Genomic DNA, 18,103 nt, shown 5'->3' on the forward strand with positions numbered 1-18,103 from the left:
ATACATAATAATGTAACTTTTGTATACCTACTTTAATGAAAATAAAAAACGGCAAATTACAAAATATCGCAAATATACACACTAACGCTCGTACTAATACACTAATTATGACCCGATACACCACGTGGGCGACGACAGTTGTACCCGTTAGAATGGGGGTAAATGGGAGGAGCCTGAACGAAAAACCGGTTCGGTAAAAACGGCTAGCCTTCGCTTCTGTGAGATCGTTTATTCTGTGTTAATAACATCGATGCAAAGTTCACTATGCATTAGAAAATTAATACAAAATGACATAGAAAAAGTTGATTTTCTCGGTCACTTTTAGGCTTTGTACGATAGATGTGACTTACCGGGTCGCTCGTGGTACTCCTGAAAACACGGTACTATACATAAATTCGTTTGGCATTCCGGACAGTGGTACTTCGTTTTTCTCCTGAGGATTCGACCGTGGTTGTCAACGGTGTTCCAGCAGTAGTTGCACCCCAGGGCCGGACCCGATCGGATTACCGGACAGTGGCTCGATCTACCCGCCTAAAAGTGAATTAAATCGTTCAAAAAAATTGAGTCAATGGTGCCAACCTAAAAATATCCCCAGATTTCAACTTGAAATTCTATCAATAGCATTATTGTTACCAACTTAACTATGCTCTATCTACTTTATCATAAAAAGATGCAAAAGACCTCAACTCAGTGAAGAAATGCAATGATTGCCCCAGTTTTTCAAAGGCAACGCAGTACTGCCCACCTAGAAATATCTTACGTTTCAAAGGAAAATCAATGGTGCCAACCTAAAAAAAAACAAAAATTTTCCCTGTTTAAAAGTCAATTAGATCAAAAATACTTCTTGAATCTTTGAAGATTATGGCCGTTCTACTATGAGGGTTTAAAAAACAGAAAACGCCTTGCCAATATAAAATTATTCTGAAATTCCCGCTCGTTCTAATCAGTATTAACAAGTTAATAATATCATGAATTTCATAGGCAAACCAATACTGCCAAACACAAAACAAAACCTGCACTGCCAATTGAAACAATTTTCAGAAGCAAATCACTGGTGCCAACCCAAAAAAAAATCCCCTAAAAATATCCCTAGCTTTCGACTTGAATTTCTAACAATAGCATTAATGTTACCAACTTAATTATGCTCTATCTACTTTATCATAAAAAGATGCAAAGACCTCAACTCAGTGAAGAAATGCAATAAATGTCCCAGTTTTTCAAAGGCAAGGCAGTACTGCCCACCAAGAAATATTTTAAATTTCCCGCTCATTCGAATTAATACTACCAATCTAGAAATATCATACGTTTCATAGGCAAATCAATGGTGCCAACCTAAAAAAACAAAATTTTTCCCCGGTTTTCAATGGTAAATCAGTGCTGCTAACAGGAAGAAATATTCTGTATTTCTAACTGTTTAAAGGTCAATTAAATCAAAAATACCCTGAATGTCGAATCTTTAAAATCATGGCCGTTTAATACGAAATAAGTATTACCAACATAAAAATTATTTGAATCTACTATGAGAGTTTAAAAAACAGAAAATGCCTTGCCAATATAAAATTATTTTGAATTTCCCGCTCGTTCTAATCAGTGTTAACAACCTAGAAATATCGTGAACTTCAAACCAATACTGCCAAACACAAAACAAAACCTGGACTGCCGACCGAAATAATTTTCAGAAACAAATCACCGGTGCCAACCCAAAAAAAAAACCCTGATTTCCCCCAGTTTTCAAGGGAAAATCCATAATGGGACATAAAAATAAATCGAATTTGCAAGGGTTTAAATAAAGGTCCGATCAGTACTTCAAACTCAAAAATGTACTAAAATTTCAAGTCTTTCGAATCAATGCTAGCAACTTATGAAAAGTTTCTTATTAATGCCAACGCAAAACTACAAAAATCCCGGCTCTTCTCCATCTTTCAGAAACACGTGCTGCCAATAGGGAGAAATATTTTGTATATGACTGTTTAAAGGCCAAATCACAAATACTTTGAAGTTTATTACCCAATCAGTACTGCCAACATAAAAATTATTTGAATTTTTATAAGTGTTTAAAGGACAGACAAACCCCTGCCAATTTATAAATATTTTGAATTTCCGGCTCAGTCAAATCGATACTACCAACCTAGAAATATCATGAATAAACGTATGTTTTTAAGGGAAAATTAATAATGCCAACATAAAAATTTAAATTTCTGAATGTCAACTTAAAACTAGAAATTCTTCAGTTTTCAAAACCTAAGCAGTACTGCCAACACAAAACTATCTTCAATATGCGAGTAATAAAATAAACCCAGAAAATGGTACTACCAACCTAAAAACCCCAAAGTTTCAAGGCCAAATCAGTACAGCCAATATAGAAATTGCCTGTGAATTTTAGTGTAATCAATATGACCAACATAGAAAAGTATTCAGTTTTTGAATTTTCCACTCATTCATATCAGTATGACTAACCCAAAAATATCAGAAGTTTCAAAGGCAAAGCAATACCTCCATCATAAAAATTAACTAAACTTTTTCAAATCTGAACCAATGATGCCGACCTAAAAAAACCCTGATTTTCCTTATCAAGGGCGAATCAATAATGCCAACATAAAAATAAATTGAACCTGCAAGGGTTTAAAGGTCAAATCATTATTAAAAACCCAAAAAGTCTTTGCTACCAACTCATAAAAAAAATTAAATTTCCGAGTGCCAACTTAAAAATACAAAAAGGCCAGTGTTACCAACAGAAAAATATCCTTAATCTCCTAGTGATCAAACAAATACAGAACTTGGTAATATTAACCCAAAAATGCACTGAATTTTTGAGTTTTACAAGTCAATCCTACCAACTTAAAAATAGCCAAAATTCCCCAGTTTTCCAAAGCCAAGGCAGTACTGCCAACATAAAAAATATTCAATTTCTCTCTCAAAACCAATCGGTACTGTTAGAAAGCCTAGTTTCAAGGCGAAATCAGTATAGCAGCTTGAATCTTAACATATATCAAAGAAAAACCAGTGCTACCAATATAAAAATGCTCTTAAATTAAATTTTCTGATTTTTTAAGGATTAATCAGTGCTGCCAACATAGCAGTAAATATCATAAGTTTCAAAGGGAAAGCAATATCGACCATATTAAACATTAACTAAACCGGCAAAAGCAAATCAATGGTGCCAACCTAAACAAAATCTTGATGATTTCCAGTTTTTCCAATTGAAATCTGTAAGCGTTTGAAGGTTAGATCAGTACTGCAAATCCAAAAATACTCTGCATTTTCGAATCTTTTAAGTAAATGCTACCAACCTAAAAAAACTAAAAGTTCTGAGTGACAACTTAAAAATACCAATTTTTAAAAGCGAAATTAGTGCTGGCAATCTGGACATATTATGAATTTTGCACTCATCGAAATCGGTAGGACTAATTCAAATATCATAAGTGCAATCCTAAGTCAATGGTGCCAACCTAAAAAAATTCTCAAATTTTTATCAGTTTTCAAGAGCAAATCAATAATGCCAACATAAAAATAATATGAATCCGCAGGGGTTTAAATGTCAAATAATTACTACCTACCAACCCAAAAATGCACTAAACTTTTAAGTATCTCAACTTGATATTACTAACTTATTTTTCCCATATTTCAAAGGTAAAGCAGTGCTAGCAACATATAAATAATTTAAATTTGCAAACGTTTAAAAGGCCAGATCAATACTACCAACACAAAAACATTTTGCATATCGAATCTTTTAAGTCAATGCTACCAACCTATAAAAAATTAAGTTTTCAGTGCCATCTTAAAATTAAAAATTCACCAGTTTTCCGGAGCCAAAGCGGTACTGCCAACAGAAAAATACCTGCAATCTCCAAATAAATAAAGCCAGAAATTCGTACTACCAACCTAAAAACCCCAAAAGTTTCCAGGCCAAATCAGTACAGCCAATATAGAAATTGCATGTGAATTTTAGTGTAATCAATATGACCAACATAGAAATGTAAACTAAATTTGAATTTCCCACTCATTCAAATCAGTATGACCAACCTAAAAATAGCATAAGTTTCAAAGGAGAAGCATTGGAAAATTAACTAAACTTTATCAAATCTGAATCAATGATGCTAACCTTAAAAAAACCCTGATTTTCCTTATCAAGGGCGAATCAATAATGCCAACATGAAACTAAACTGAACCTGCAAGGGTTTAAAGGTCAAATTATTATTACAAACCGAAAAAGTCTTTGCTACCAACCCATGAAAACTTAAAAATACAAAAAAATCCAGTGCTACCAACAGAAAAATATCCTTAATCTTCGAGTGATCAAACAAATACAGAATTTGGTAGTACCAACCTAAAAATGCACTGAACTTTTGAGTTTTACAAGTCAATTCTACCAACTTAAAAAAAAAAGCAAAAATTCCCCAGTTTTCCAAAGGCAGTACTGCCAACATAAAAAATATTCAATTTCTCTCTCAAAACCAATCGGTACTGTTAGAAAGCCTAGTTTCAAGGCGAAATCAGTATAGCAGCTTGAATCTTAACATATATCAAAGAAAAACCAGTGCTACCAATATAAAAATGCTCTTAAATTAATTTTTTTAATTTTTTAAGGATTAATCAGTGCTGCCAACATAGAAGTAAATATCATAAATTTCAAAGAGAAAGCAATATCGTCAATATAAAAATTAACTAAACCTGCAGAAGCAAATCAATGGTGCCAACCTAAACAAAATCTTGATGATTTCCAGTTTTTCCAATTGAAATATGTAAGAGTTTAAAGGTTAGATCAATACTGCAAATCCAAAAATACTCTAAATTGTCGAGTCTTTCAAGTAGATCCTTCCAACCTACAAAAACTGAAAGTTCTAGGTAGGCAACTTAAAAAAACTCGAAATTCCCCATTTTTTTTAAAAGCGAAATCAGTGCTGCCAATTTAGAAATGTTTTGAATTTCCCGCTCATGCAAATCAGTAACACCAAGCCAAAAATATAAGTTTCAAAGGCAAAACAATACCGCACACCTACAAATTAAGTAAACTTTTGCAAAGCGAAATCAATGGTGCCAACCTAAAAAAAGTTTCCCAAGTTTTCAAGTGCAAATTAATAATGCCAATATATAAATAATTTCAACGTACAAGGTTTTTAGGGTCAGATCAATACTACCAACCTAAAAATGAACAAAATTTTCGAGTGTTTAAGTTCATGCTACCAACTTAGAAAAACTTATATTATTTAGTGCCAACTGAAAGTAAAAATTCCCCAATTTTTCAAAACCAAAGCATTGCTACCAACCTAAAAAGTTACACTTCTGAGTGTCAAATTAAAACTAAAAAATTCCCTAGTTTTTCAAAGCGAATTCGTTACTACCAAGCGAAAAAACTCCCTTGTTCTTCTCATATTTCAAAAGTAAAGCGGTGCGGCCAACATATAAATAATTTAAATTTGCAAGCGTATAAAGGTCAGATCAATACTACCAACCCAAAAATATTTTGCATGTTTTCGGTGGCTAAAATTAAAAATTCTCGAGTTTCCCAAAGCTAAATCATTGATACCAATATAAGAACAATTAAATTTGTGAGTGCCAACTGAAAAATTAAAAATTCCCCAGTTTTCTAGAGCCAAAGCAGTACTACCAACAGAAAAATACCTGCAATCTTCAAGAAAAAAAACAATGCCAGAAATCGGTACTACCAACTTAAAAACCCTAAAGTTTCAAGATCAAACCAATAGTGACAATATAGAAATACCATGTGAATTTTTGGAGTAATCAGTATAACCAACATAAAATTATCAAAAAAAATCTCTTAGTTTTTCAATGTTGCCTATATAGAAATATATTCAATTTTTGACAATTTCAAGGCTAATCAGTGCTACAAACCTACAAACATTTTGAATTTCCCGCTCATTCAAATCAGTAACACCAACCCAAAAATATCATAACTTTCAAAGACAAAGCAATTACTGCCAACACAAAAATAAATTGAATCTGCAAGGGTTTGAAAGTCAGATCAATACTACCAACCCAAAGGTGCTTTGAATTTTCGAGTTTTTTAAGTCGATGCCACCAACTTATAAAATTCCCCAATTTCCCAGATCGTTACTGCCAACCTAAAAATGTCCTAAGACTTCACGTCTTTTAAAGCAATACTACCCATTTAAAAACCGTAATGTTTTAGGCCCAAATTAGTACTGCCAATCAGAAAATTCTCCATATCCCCAAATCTTTTGAACCAACACTACCAACCTAAAAATCTAAAAGTTTTAAGGCAAAATACCGAATTTCCGAGACTTGCCAAATAAATACTCAATAAAAGGGTATAGTCAAGTTCTATGACCTGACCTTAACAAAACAATCAAATGTCCCTAAATCAACAGAAATTACGAAGAAAGCAGTAATGCCAACATAAGCAGAAATAACCACGGAAATACCTTGAATTTGTAAATAATTCAAACCACAGCTACCAACCTGGAAACCTTAAAGTTTCAACGCCAAATCGATACAATACTTGACCAGATTCTCGTAGTTCTTCAAGGTTTATTTAGCACTACCAACAGAAACCGAATAAATGAAATATCTTCGCAAAATTCCCTAAATTTTTCAATACTGCTAACCTTGCCCTTCTGTAATACCCTTTTTTTTAAATCAATACTACTAGCTCTGAAGTTTTAGGGCCAAATTAGTGCTGAGAACCTAAAATTCTTTCAACCTCACAACAGTGCTACCAACCTAGAAACTCTCAAGTTTCAAAGACAAATCATGAAACCCTGACCAGCATCTCTAATTTTTTTCCTCGAAATATCCAGTAATGCCAACCTAAAACTCTTAATCTTTCAAACCAATACTGCTCCTAAACTGGTTAAGGTGTTCCGTGACTTATCAAAGGCATTTGACAATGTTGACTATGAGCATCCACCATCACATCAAGAAAAATAGACTAACCTTTTATTGCTTGACCTAAATAGGATGTCAATTCAAAATCCTTTTAATCAATAAGAGAAAATTGATACACACATAAATGTTGCCTTAGACCAGAATTTCCATTAAAATTACAGGGTTCATAATAGGGGTTTATTATGAACCCTGTACCATGTAAAAACTTAACTCCAGTTTGATCGATAATCCTATGGGATCAACGGGAATGTTCCGCACAAAAATGAACGGGAATTATTCCACAAAGGTTCCGATAAACTTACCGAAACTGAACGTGAAAACCTCTGCTGAAAAAACGCTGGAATTGCTATTAAAACCGGTAAAAGAGTTCATATTACCCTCCGATAGTGAGAGTGATCGTAGCAGCGGTAAACTGATTGAAATTCCTTGAGGAAACTCAATTAATTCAGTCGGGTTTTCCAGAGATAATCGACGCTTTCGAAGAGTTTCACAGGAACAGTTTCTTAAGACCCCTTCCGGGAACAAAGAGGAAGTTCTTGACGAAACAGGAGGCAGACTGGAAAACTGTCGAACAATTCACTGAAGACTTTAAGGAAACTTTAAGGGAGATTCGTAAAGAAATGGGGGTGAGTTAGATTAATTTAAAAGTGAATAGTTGTTAATAGTAAGGGTTTTTAGTTGCCCATTAAGCTGAGTTTAGAAAACGAGCATGAGATTGAGGAGGAACTGAAGCATAGTAAAAATCCTTTTTTTCTTTTTAACACCCGAGTGTTGGACAAAGAAGAACCGATTTTAGTGGAACGTGAAGGGATTAGCAGCGAAACCACGTCAAGTAAGAAATATATTGTTTTAAGGCTTTTTTTTGTATAACGTCAGGATGAATTTAAGGGTAAAAACGTGCCTGTGAGTGAAGAATTTGGGTAGTTAGGGCAGTTTTTGTCAAGGCATTTTTTTTACTCAATTTTTTAGCACATTTTCACTGTTTTTGGGATTATTTTGATAAAAAATTGGAATATACTTGGAAAAGTTTAGTAGCCAGAGAAAGTGTATTTATTTCCAAATAATTTCATATATGAACGATTTTTGTACCTCAAAAACTCTCTGAGTTAGAGGCACTTTTGTTCAGCAAGGTCCAAGAGCATCCAAATTTGAGGTTTTTGAACTTATATTGCAACATCAAGGTTTCTTTTATCTTATGAGACATTTTTGAGCATAACTTGGGAATCACTTGAACTATTTTAATAATTTTTTTACTATCGTATAAAGAGGGTCCTGAGGATGGATTTGAGGGTAAAAACGTAATTCTAGGTCAAAGATTTGGATAGTTACAGCAGTTTTGGTAAAGGCATTTTTTTATAATTTTTTTTTTTATAAAATTCACTTCTCTTGAGAATATTTTCATGAAACAATGGGAATATTCTTAAAAGGGTTCTAGTCAAAGAAAGCGGGTTTCTTGCCCAACATTTTTATATACGAACATTTCTTGTACCTCAAAAACTCTCCGAGTTAGAGGCACTTTTGTGCAGCAAGGTCCAAAAGCCACCAAATTTGAGGTTTTGAAAATTATAGTGCAACATCAAGGTTTTTCTGTTTTATGAGACGTTTTTGAGCATAACTTGGGAACCACTTAAAATATTTTAATAATTCTTTCACTTTTAAATAAAGAGAGCCCTGAGGATGGATTTAAGGGTAAAAACGTCATTCTGGGTCAAAGATTTGGATAGTTACAGCTGTTTTGGTCAAGGCATTTTTTTTACAAACTCTTACTATTCTTGAGAATATTTTCATTAAATAATAAGAATATTCTTAAAAGAGTCCTAGTCAAAGAAAGTACGGTTCTTGCACAACATTTTCACATATGAAGGATTTTGTTACCTCAAAAACTCTCTGAGTTAGAGGCACTTTTGTCTAGCAAGGTCCAAGAGCCGCCAAATTTGAGGTTTTAGAACTTACACTGTAACATCAAGGTTTTTCTACTTTATGAGAATTTTTGAGCATAACTAGGGAACCACTTGAACTATTTCAATAATTTTTGTACTTTCGTATAAAGAGAGTCCTGAGGATGGATTTGAGGGTAAAAACGTCATTCTAGGTCAAAGATTTGGATAGTTACAGCAGTTTTGGTAAAGGCAATTTTTTATAATTTTTTTTTTGATAAAATTCACTTCTCTTGAGAATATTTTCATGAAATAATGGGAATATTCCTAAAAGGCTTCTAGTCAAAGAAAGCGGGTTTCTTGTCCAACATTTTTATATACGAACATTTCTTGTACCTCAAAAACTCTCCGAGTTAGAGGCACTTTTGTGCAGCAAGGTCCAAGAGCCACCAAATTTGAGGTTTTGAAACTTATAGTGCAACATCAAGGTTTTTCTGTTTTATGAGACGTTTTTGAGCATAACTTGGGAACCACTTAAAATATTTTAATAATTCTTTCACTTTTAAATAAAGAGAGCCCTGAGGATGGATTTAAGGGTAAAAACGTCATTCTGGGTCAAAGATTTGGATAGTTACAGCAGTTTTGGTCAAGGCATTTTTTTTTATAATTTTTTTTTTAGAAAATTCATTTCTCTTAAGATCTATTTCATGAAATAATGGGAATATTCTTAAAAGGATTCTGGTCAAAAAAAGTGGGTTTCTTGCCCAATATTTCCATAGACGAATGTTTCTTTTACCTCAAAAACTCTCTGAGTTAGAGGCACTTTTGTCCAGCAAGGTCCAAGAGCATCCAAATTTGAAGTTTTAGAACTTACACTGTAACATCAAGGTTTTTCTACTTTATGAGAATTTTTGAGCATAACTAGGGAACCACTTGAACTATTTCAATAATTTTTCTACTTTCGTATAAAGAGAGTCCTGAGGATGGATTTGAGGGTAAAAGCGTCATTCTGGGTCAAAGATTTAAATAGTTACAGCAGTTTTGGTCAAGGGTTTGAAAGGTTTCTTTTACTTTATGAGACATTTTTGAGCATAACTTGGGAACCAGTTGAACTATTTCAATAATTTTTTTACTTTCATATAAAGAGAGTCTTGAGGATGGATTTGAGGTTAAAAACGTCATTCTAGGTCAAAGATTTGGATAGTTACAGCAGTTTTGGTAAAGGCAATTTTTTATAATTTTTTTTTTGATAAAATTCACTTCTCTTGAGAATATTTTCATGAAATAATGGGAATATTCCTAAAAGGCTTCTAGTCAAAGAAAGCGGGTTTCTTGTCCAACATTTTTATATACGAACATTTCTTGTACCTCAAAAACTCTCCGAGTTAGAGGCACTTTTGTGCAGCAAGGTCCAAGAGCCACCAAATTTGAGGTTTTGAAACTTATAGTGCAACATCAAGGTTTTTCTGTTTTATGAGACGTTTTTGAGCATAACTTGGGAACCACTTAAAATATTTTAATAATTCTTTCACTTTTAAATAAAGAGAGCCCTGAGGATGGATTTAAGGGTAAAAACGTCATTCTGGGTCAAAGATTTGGATAGTTACAGCAGTTTTGGTCAAGGCATTTTTTTTTATAATTTTTTTTTTAGAAAATTCATTTCTCTTAAGATCTATTTCATGAAATAATGGGAATATTCTTAAAAGGATTCTGGTCAAAAAAAGTGGGTTTCTTGCCCAATATTTCCATAGACGAATGTTTCTTGTACCTCAAAAACTCTCTGAGTTAGAGGCACTTTTGTCCAGCAAGGTCCAAGAGACACCAGATTTGAGGTTTTGGAACTTATAGTGCAACATCCACATGTTTATTCTTTAAGGAACAATTTTGAGGATAATTTGGGAACTACTTAAAATATTTTAATAATTTTTTCAATTTCATATAGGAGTAGTCCTGAGGATGGATTTGAGAGTAAAAACGTCATTCTAGGTCAACGATTTCGGTAGTTTGGACAGTTTTAGTCAAGACATTTTTTTCTTGACATTTTATAACAGATTTTCACTTTTGTTAAGAATATTTTAACGAAATAATAGAAATCTAAGACCTTTAAGATTTTTTAATAACCTTAAGGTTTTTTATTGGGATTCGTTTGTTTTTAACTTTTAGGTCTGATGATGGTCTTAGAAGCAAAAAACGTGTAATCGACTTCTAAATTAATGTTTTTTTCTTGAGATCGAGACTTTGTGTAGTCCCCTCTAGATTTTAGAATCTAGGTCTCTTTGAGAAAAAGGACGACTTCTTTCTATTTGAAATAATAGAAATATTCTTGCAAGGGTTTTAGCCAAAGAAAGTCCATTTCTTGCCCATTATTTTGATATAGGAACGATTCTTGTATCTCAAAAACTCTAGGAGTTAGAGGCAATTTTGTCCAGCAAGGTCCAAGAGACGCCAAATTTGAGGTTTTTTGGAACTTTATATTGAAGTATCAAGATTTTTATGCTTTTGCTGTGAAATTTGACGTAATTTTAAATTTTCCAGACTTTCGGAAGTATTTTTGATTAATTCAATGTAATTTCTAAAATTATTCCAGGCACTAAGGATAATAATTTTTTACATTGTCCAGGCATTTTTTGGGAAATGGAATATTTGTTTTTCCAAGGTTTGGAATTATTTTAGTTATTTCCAGGCTTTCGGCTAGCAGTTTCTTTCTTCCAAAAATTTGACTTAATTTTTTATACTCTCCAGAAATTTGAACTAATTTTTTAAGTTTTTCAGTTTCTCGAGGTAATCAGTATACCTTTAGGTATAACTTGGGAATTATTTAAAATATTTTAATATTTTATTATAGAAATTCAAAAGACTTCCTGAGGATGAATTAGAGGGTAAAAACGTGCCTCTGCATCAAAGATATGAGCAGTTAAGGCAATTTTGGTCAAGGCATTTTTTTTACAAATTTTCACTATTCTTGACAATATTTTCATGAAATAATGGGAATATTCTTAAAAGGGTTCTAGTCAAAGAAAGTACGTTTCTTGCCCAATATATTCATATACGAACATTTCTTGTACCTCAAAAATTTCCTGAGTTAGAGGCACTTTTGTCCAGTAAGGTCCAAGAGCCACTAAATTTAAGGTTTTAGAACTTATATTGTAACATCAAGGGTTTTCTACTTCAGAAGACATTTTTGAGTATAACTTGGGAACCACTTTAAATATTTTAATAATTTTTTCAATTTCATATAGGAGTAGTCCTAAAGATGGATTTAAGAGCCAAAACGTCATTCCGAATCAAAAATTTGGTTAGTTACAGCAGTTTTGGTTAAATCATTTTTTTTTTAATTACAAATTTTCACTATTTTTGAAAATATTTTCATGACATAATAGGAACATTCTTAAAAGGGTTCTAGTCAAAGAAAGTGGGTTTCTTGCCCAACATTTTCATATACGAACATTACTTGTACCGCAAAAACTCTCTGAGTTAGAGGCACTTTTGTTCAGCAAGGTCCAAGAGCCACTAAATTTGAGGTTTTAGAACTTATATTGATTGTAACATCTTGATTGAATTTTTGGGTTTATCTTGGGAGCCACTTAAAATATTTTCATAATTTTTTCACATTACTATAAATGATTCGCTGAGGATGGATTTGAGGGCAAAACATGATCCTGAATCATAAAAATAATTTTTTCAAAATGATTTTATAACAAATTCAAGCTGAAGTTAGTTGGAAATGAAATTATCATTTTTAGTCTTGTTTTCTTTTTTAAATAATATTATTTAAAACCCAGATGGTTTATTTCATAGATACGTATTGCCTAGCAATTTATTTTAATAAAGAATTTTAACACAGTTTTATAAATGAATGTATAGTCTTTTGCCCAGGTATCATATTTCGAGTAAATATAATTTTGATCATTTAAGAGCCTAGGAGTTAAGTATAGTAAAACCTCAATTTCTCTATTGTGGATGTGCGCTGTAGGTATTGGTTAAGAGAAAATCTGTTTATTTGTTTCTGTTGCTTAAATTTACTCACTTTATTATTATGTTTTCGTAGTGATTATGAATAAAGATAGTTTAATTCATCTTTCTTAAAATCCTCTTGTTTAAATACAGCTCAAAAACTCAACCGAATCTCCTCTTTTTTAGATTCAGCGGTTTGGAACATGATTAAAGCCCACGCCAAACCTTATTTTGCAACCAGTCCACCGCAGTACGACATTTACAACCTGAAACCCGACCATTACTTGAAAAGACCTCACGTCCCGTGGGACGAACTGGAAAAATCAAGAAAAAAATGTGAAAAATGGTTGAACGAATACCAATAAAACCTTCTCTATATAATGTTTGTTTTTTTTATACCTGTGGTGAAGAGGCGCTCCTTTTTAACTCGTCGGTACGCACTCGCAATATTTGGGTGGGCGCAACTTCGCCCAAATGCGCCCTCGCCAGTTCCTCGTAAGGGGGCGAAGCCTCACTTACCACCACCACCGGACTAATCGCCCTTTCCGCGCTACTTTCCGAAGAGGTGCGGGGTAAGAGGTGGATTTTGAAGGGTGGTGAAAGGGGCTGAAACAACATGTCAGCTTTTTTGTTTGTTTTTAATTTCGGTGCAACACTCACAGGCTGCAGTTGACTGGGTAACAAGGGATGCGAGTGCTGCTTCACCAGTACCGCCCCCGGTACCGACAGCAGGTTCCCGTGGTGAGGCGGCGACAAGGTGGGAAGTGGATCCGAGTGTTGTCGTTCCATCCTTGATGGTACGCTCAGGTAGTGGTGGTACGACGAAGAGGGCGGAGGGTCACCATCGGAGGGTTGGCTGGAGTCGCTGTCACGTTTGATTCGAGACTGTCGCATCAACAGTCGGCAACGTTTGGTGCCCATCGGGAGCTGTTGGTTCATAGTTTTGGCTGTAATTGAGAGAAATGGGATGAGTTTAAGTTGATTTCTAACTGTGGAAAGCACTTATTGATCCCAAGAAGAATATACAAAGAAAAACTTATAATTATAGTAATTATTCAATTTTTTTTTAAACTTACACCTTTATAGGCTAGTCCAGATCTTTTAACTACATATTTTACGTCAAAAATAAGCCTTACCTCTCATATGTGGAAAAATGATTCCTGTTCGAGATACAGGGTGTTAAAATTATAAGAAAAAAAAAGTTTTTTATTTTTAACTTTTACACTGCTTGAAATATTTTTATAAAACTTGGGACAAGATAACTCAAAAACTTCTGCATGAAATGATTTGGGATCAAAACAAAAATTGTAGCGGGATTATTGGTTATTAAAACACTTTTTGTTTCATTGAGATATCTTTAATAGTCTTCGAGATATTTTGATTTTTGTGAGGTTAAGTCTAAAAACAGTCAGAATTCCACAAAAACCTGGATAACTCAACAACTTTTGGATAAAATGATTTGAAATCAAAACAAGAATTAAAGTGAAATTATTGATTATTAAAACACTTTTTGTTTCATTGAGATATCTTTAATAGTCTTCGAGATATTTTAATTTTTGTGAGGTTAAGTCTAAAAACAGACAATATTTCACAAAAACCTGGATAACTCAATAATTTCTCGATTAAATCCAAGCTGATAAAGGAAAATATATTTTTATTGGAACTCATTTTACTGGAAAATATACTAGTTTAGTTTATAATCTAAGCTAAGGAATATCCTAAGAATGTTCCCAGAAAAATGATTTTAATAGATTTCTTATTGGCGATATTAATTTAAGAATATTCTTGGAATATCCATTGTAAAGTTATGCACGAATTCATTATAACTTTGGAATATTGCACAATATAGTTTAACGAAAATATCTCCAGACTTATGAATAGTATGAACTTTCTAAGAATATTCCAAGAAATTTCTTAACGTATCAAGGGAATATATTCGTATTCTAGAACGAATGTTCAAAAAAAAAATAATTGTGAGGTTGATTTATAATCTAAGAAATGTTCTAACAATGAATGATTTTTTATTGGCAATATAAATTTAAGCATATTTTGGTCATGAATTGAGAAGGACCGACTATATTATTCTAAATGCTCCTGGAATATTCTGAAAAAAATTTAATGTTAATATTCATTGGCATTAATCTATTAAGAACATTCATGGCATATCAAGATCATTCCAGGATAATAATATGATCCCTGCCTTAATTAGAATATTCTCGGAATAAGTGATCCAAGAATAATTTAATTAATTTTAAGAACTATAGAGGGTGGGTATATAAAGAATGCAAGGAGTTCCTGGAATATTCCGTAAATATTCTAAGCAAACTGTAAATGTCCAGTACCTTTTTATTCAGGAATTAATAAATCTTGTATTTAGAAGAATATATTATATTATAATGTTGCAAACTTTGGGATTTTTTTCTGGAAAAACTATCGACTTTCAAATGTTTTTTCTAATGTTTCTAGATTATTTGAGACCACCTAAATCGTTTGGTACTACTGAGAAAGTTAAACAAGTTTCATCAAGATTCATAGGGGGAATAAGGTGTTCCTCGAAAATTACACATTTTGGAATTTTTTTCTGGAAAAACTATTGACTTTCAAAGGTTTTTACAACGTTTCTAGATTATTTGGGACCACCTAAATTGTTTGGTACCACTGGAAAAGTCGTACGATTGATATTCTCCGAGATATAGCCCTTCAAAGTTAAACAAGTTTCATCAAGATTCATAGGAGGAATAAGGTGTTCCTCGAAAATTACACATTTTGGAATTTTTTTCTGGAAAAACTATTGAATTTCAAATGTTTTTTACAACGTTTCTAAATTATTTGGGACCACCTAAATCGTTTGGTACCACTGGGAAAGTCGTACGATTGATATTCTCCGAGATATAGCCCTTTAAAGTTGAACAAGTTTCATCAAAATTCATAGGAGGAATAAGGTGTTCCTCGAAAATTACACATTTTGGAATTTTTTTCTGGAAAAACTATTGAATTTCAAATGTTTTTTACAACGTTTCTAAATTATTTGGGACCACCTAAATCGTTTGGTACCACTGGGAAAGTCGCACGATTGATATTCTCCGAGATATAGCCCTTCAAAGTTGAACAAGTTTCATCAAGATTCATAGGGGGAATAAGGTGTTCCTCGAAAATTACACATTTTGGAATTTTTTTCTGGAAAAACTATTGAATTTCAAATATTTTTTACAACGTTTCTAAATTATTTGGGACCACCTAAATCGTTTGGTACCACTGGGAAAGTCGTACGATTGATATTCTCCGAGATATAGCCCTTTAAAGTTGAACAAGTTTCATCAAAATTCATAGGAGGAATAAGGTGTTCCTCGAAAATTACACATTTTGGAATTTTTTTCTGGAAAAACTATTGAATTTCAAATGTTTTTTACAACGTTTCTAAATTATTTGGGACCACCTAAATCGTTTGGTACCACTGGGAAAGTCGTACGATTGATATTCTTCGAGATATAGCCCTTCAAAGTTAAACAAGTTTCATCAAAATTCATAGCAGGAGTAAAGTGTTCCTCGAAAATTACAAATTTTGGAATTTTTTCCTGGGAAAACTATTGACTTTCAAATGTTTTTTTTAACGTTTCTAGATTATTTGGGACCACCTAAATCGTTTGGTACCACTGGGAAAGTCGTACGATTGATATTCTCCGAGATATAGCCCTTTAAAGTTGAACAAGTTTCATCAAAATTCATAGGAGGAATAAGGTGTTCCTCGAAAATTACACATTTTGGAATTTTTTTCTGGAAAAACTATTGAATTTCAAATGTTTTTTACAACGTTTCTAAATTATTTGGGACCACCTAAATCGTTTGGTACCACTGGGAAAGTCGTACGATTGATATTCTTCGAGATATAGCCCTTCAAAGTTAAACAAGTTTCATCAAAATTCATAGCAGGAGTAAAGTGTTCCTCGAAAATTACAAATTTTGGAATTTTTTCCTGGGAAAACTATTGACTTTCAAATGTTTTTTTTAACGTTTCTAGATTATTTGGGACCACCTAAATCGTTTGGTACCACTGGAAAAGTCGTACGATTAATATTCTCCGAGATATAGCCCTTCAAAGTTAAACAAGTTTCATCAAGATTCATAGGAGGAATAAGGTGTTCCTCGAAAATTACACATTTTGGAATTTTTTTCTGGAAAAACTATTGAATTTCAATTGTTTTTTACAACGTTTCTAAATTATTTGGGACCACCTAAATCGTTTGGTACCACTGGGAAAGTCGTACGATTGATATTCTCCGAGATATAGCCCTTCAAAGTTGAACAAGTTTCATCAAGATTCATAGGGGGAATAAGGTGTTCCTCGAAAATTACACATTTTGGAATTTTTTTCTGGAAAAACTATTGACTTTCAAAAGTTTTTTACAACGTTTCTAGATTATTTGGGACCACCTAAATCGTTTGGTACCACTGGAAAAGTCGTACGATTGATATTCTCCGAGATATAGCCCTTCAAAGTTGAACAAGTTTCATCAAGATTCATAGGGGGAATAAGGTGTTCCTCGAAAATTACACATTTTGGAATTTTTTTCTGGAAAAACTATTGACTTTCAAATGTTTTTTACAACGTTTCTAAATTATTTGGGACCACCTAAATCGTTTGGTACCACTGGAAAAGTCGTACAATCGATATTTTCCGAGATATAGCCCTTCAAATTTAAACAAGTTTCATCAAGACTCATAGGGGGAATAAGGTGTTCCTCGAAAATTACACATTTTGGAATTTTTTCCTGGAAAAACTATTGACTTTCAAATGTTTTTTACAACGTTTCTAAATTATTTGGGACCACCTAAATCGTTTGGTACCACTGGAAAAGTCGTACAATCGATATTTTCCGAGATATAGCCCTTCAAATTTAAACAAGTTTCATCAAGACTCATAGGGGGAATAAGGTGTTCCTCGAAAATTACACATTTTGGAATTTTTTCCTGGAAAAACTATTGACTTTCAAATGTTTTTTACAACGTTTCTAAATTATTTGGGACCACCTAAATCGTTTGGTACCACTGGAAAAGTCGTACGATTGATATTTTCCGAGATATAGCCCTTCAAAGTTGAACAAGTTTCATCAAGATTCATAGGGGGAATAAGGTGTTCCTCGAAAATTACACATTTTGGAATTTTTTTCTGGAAAAACTATTGACTTTCAAATGTTTTTTACAACGTTTCTAGATTATTTGGGACCACCTAAATCGTTTGGTACCACTGGAAAAGTCGTACGATTGATATTCTCCGAGATATAGCTCTTCAAAGTTAAACAAGTTTCATCAAGATTCATAGGAGGAGTAAAGTGTTCCTCGAAAATTACAAATTTTGGAATTTTTTCCTGGAAAAACTATTAAATTTCAAATGTTTTTTACAACGT

At 32.9% G+C, this 18,103-nt stretch overlaps 2 protein-coding genes across 2 annotated transcripts in view; one reads left to right on the forward strand and one right to left on the reverse strand.

Annotated features, from left to right (window-relative positions):
• The window catches only part of LOC126738244 (longitudinals lacking protein, isoforms H/M/V), a 71,293-nt gene that overhangs the window by 22,770 nt on the left and 30,420 nt on the right, over nucleotides 1-18,103 (reverse strand). The window contains exons 7-9 of the mRNA XM_050443485.1: nucleotides 13,359-13,645; nucleotides 13,098-13,304; nucleotides 351-531 (exon numbers count right to left, since the gene is read on the reverse strand). Of these exons, the coding sequence (XP_050299442.1) occupies nucleotides 351-531; nucleotides 13,098-13,304; nucleotides 13,359-13,645 (675 nt within the window). The remainder of the gene's footprint in view (nucleotides 1-350; nucleotides 532-13,097; nucleotides 13,305-13,358; nucleotides 13,646-18,103) is intronic.
• LOC126738248 (uncharacterized) lies at nucleotides 6,930-7,749 on the forward strand. The gene is made up of 3 exons (XM_050443489.1): nucleotides 6,930-7,274; nucleotides 7,330-7,493; nucleotides 7,546-7,749. Exons 1-3 carry the CDS (start codon nucleotides 7,100-7,102, stop codon nucleotides 7,735-7,737), a joined length of 531 nt encoding a protein of 176 aa, XP_050299446.1. The 5' UTR covers nucleotides 6,930-7,099; the 3' UTR covers nucleotides 7,738-7,749.

Source organism: Anthonomus grandis, chromosome 7 (genome assembly GCF_022605725.1).
Source record: "Anthonomus grandis grandis chromosome 7, icAntGran1.3, whole genome shotgun sequence".
NCBI lineage: Eukaryota > Metazoa > Arthropoda > Insecta > Coleoptera > Curculionidae > Anthonomus > Anthonomus grandis.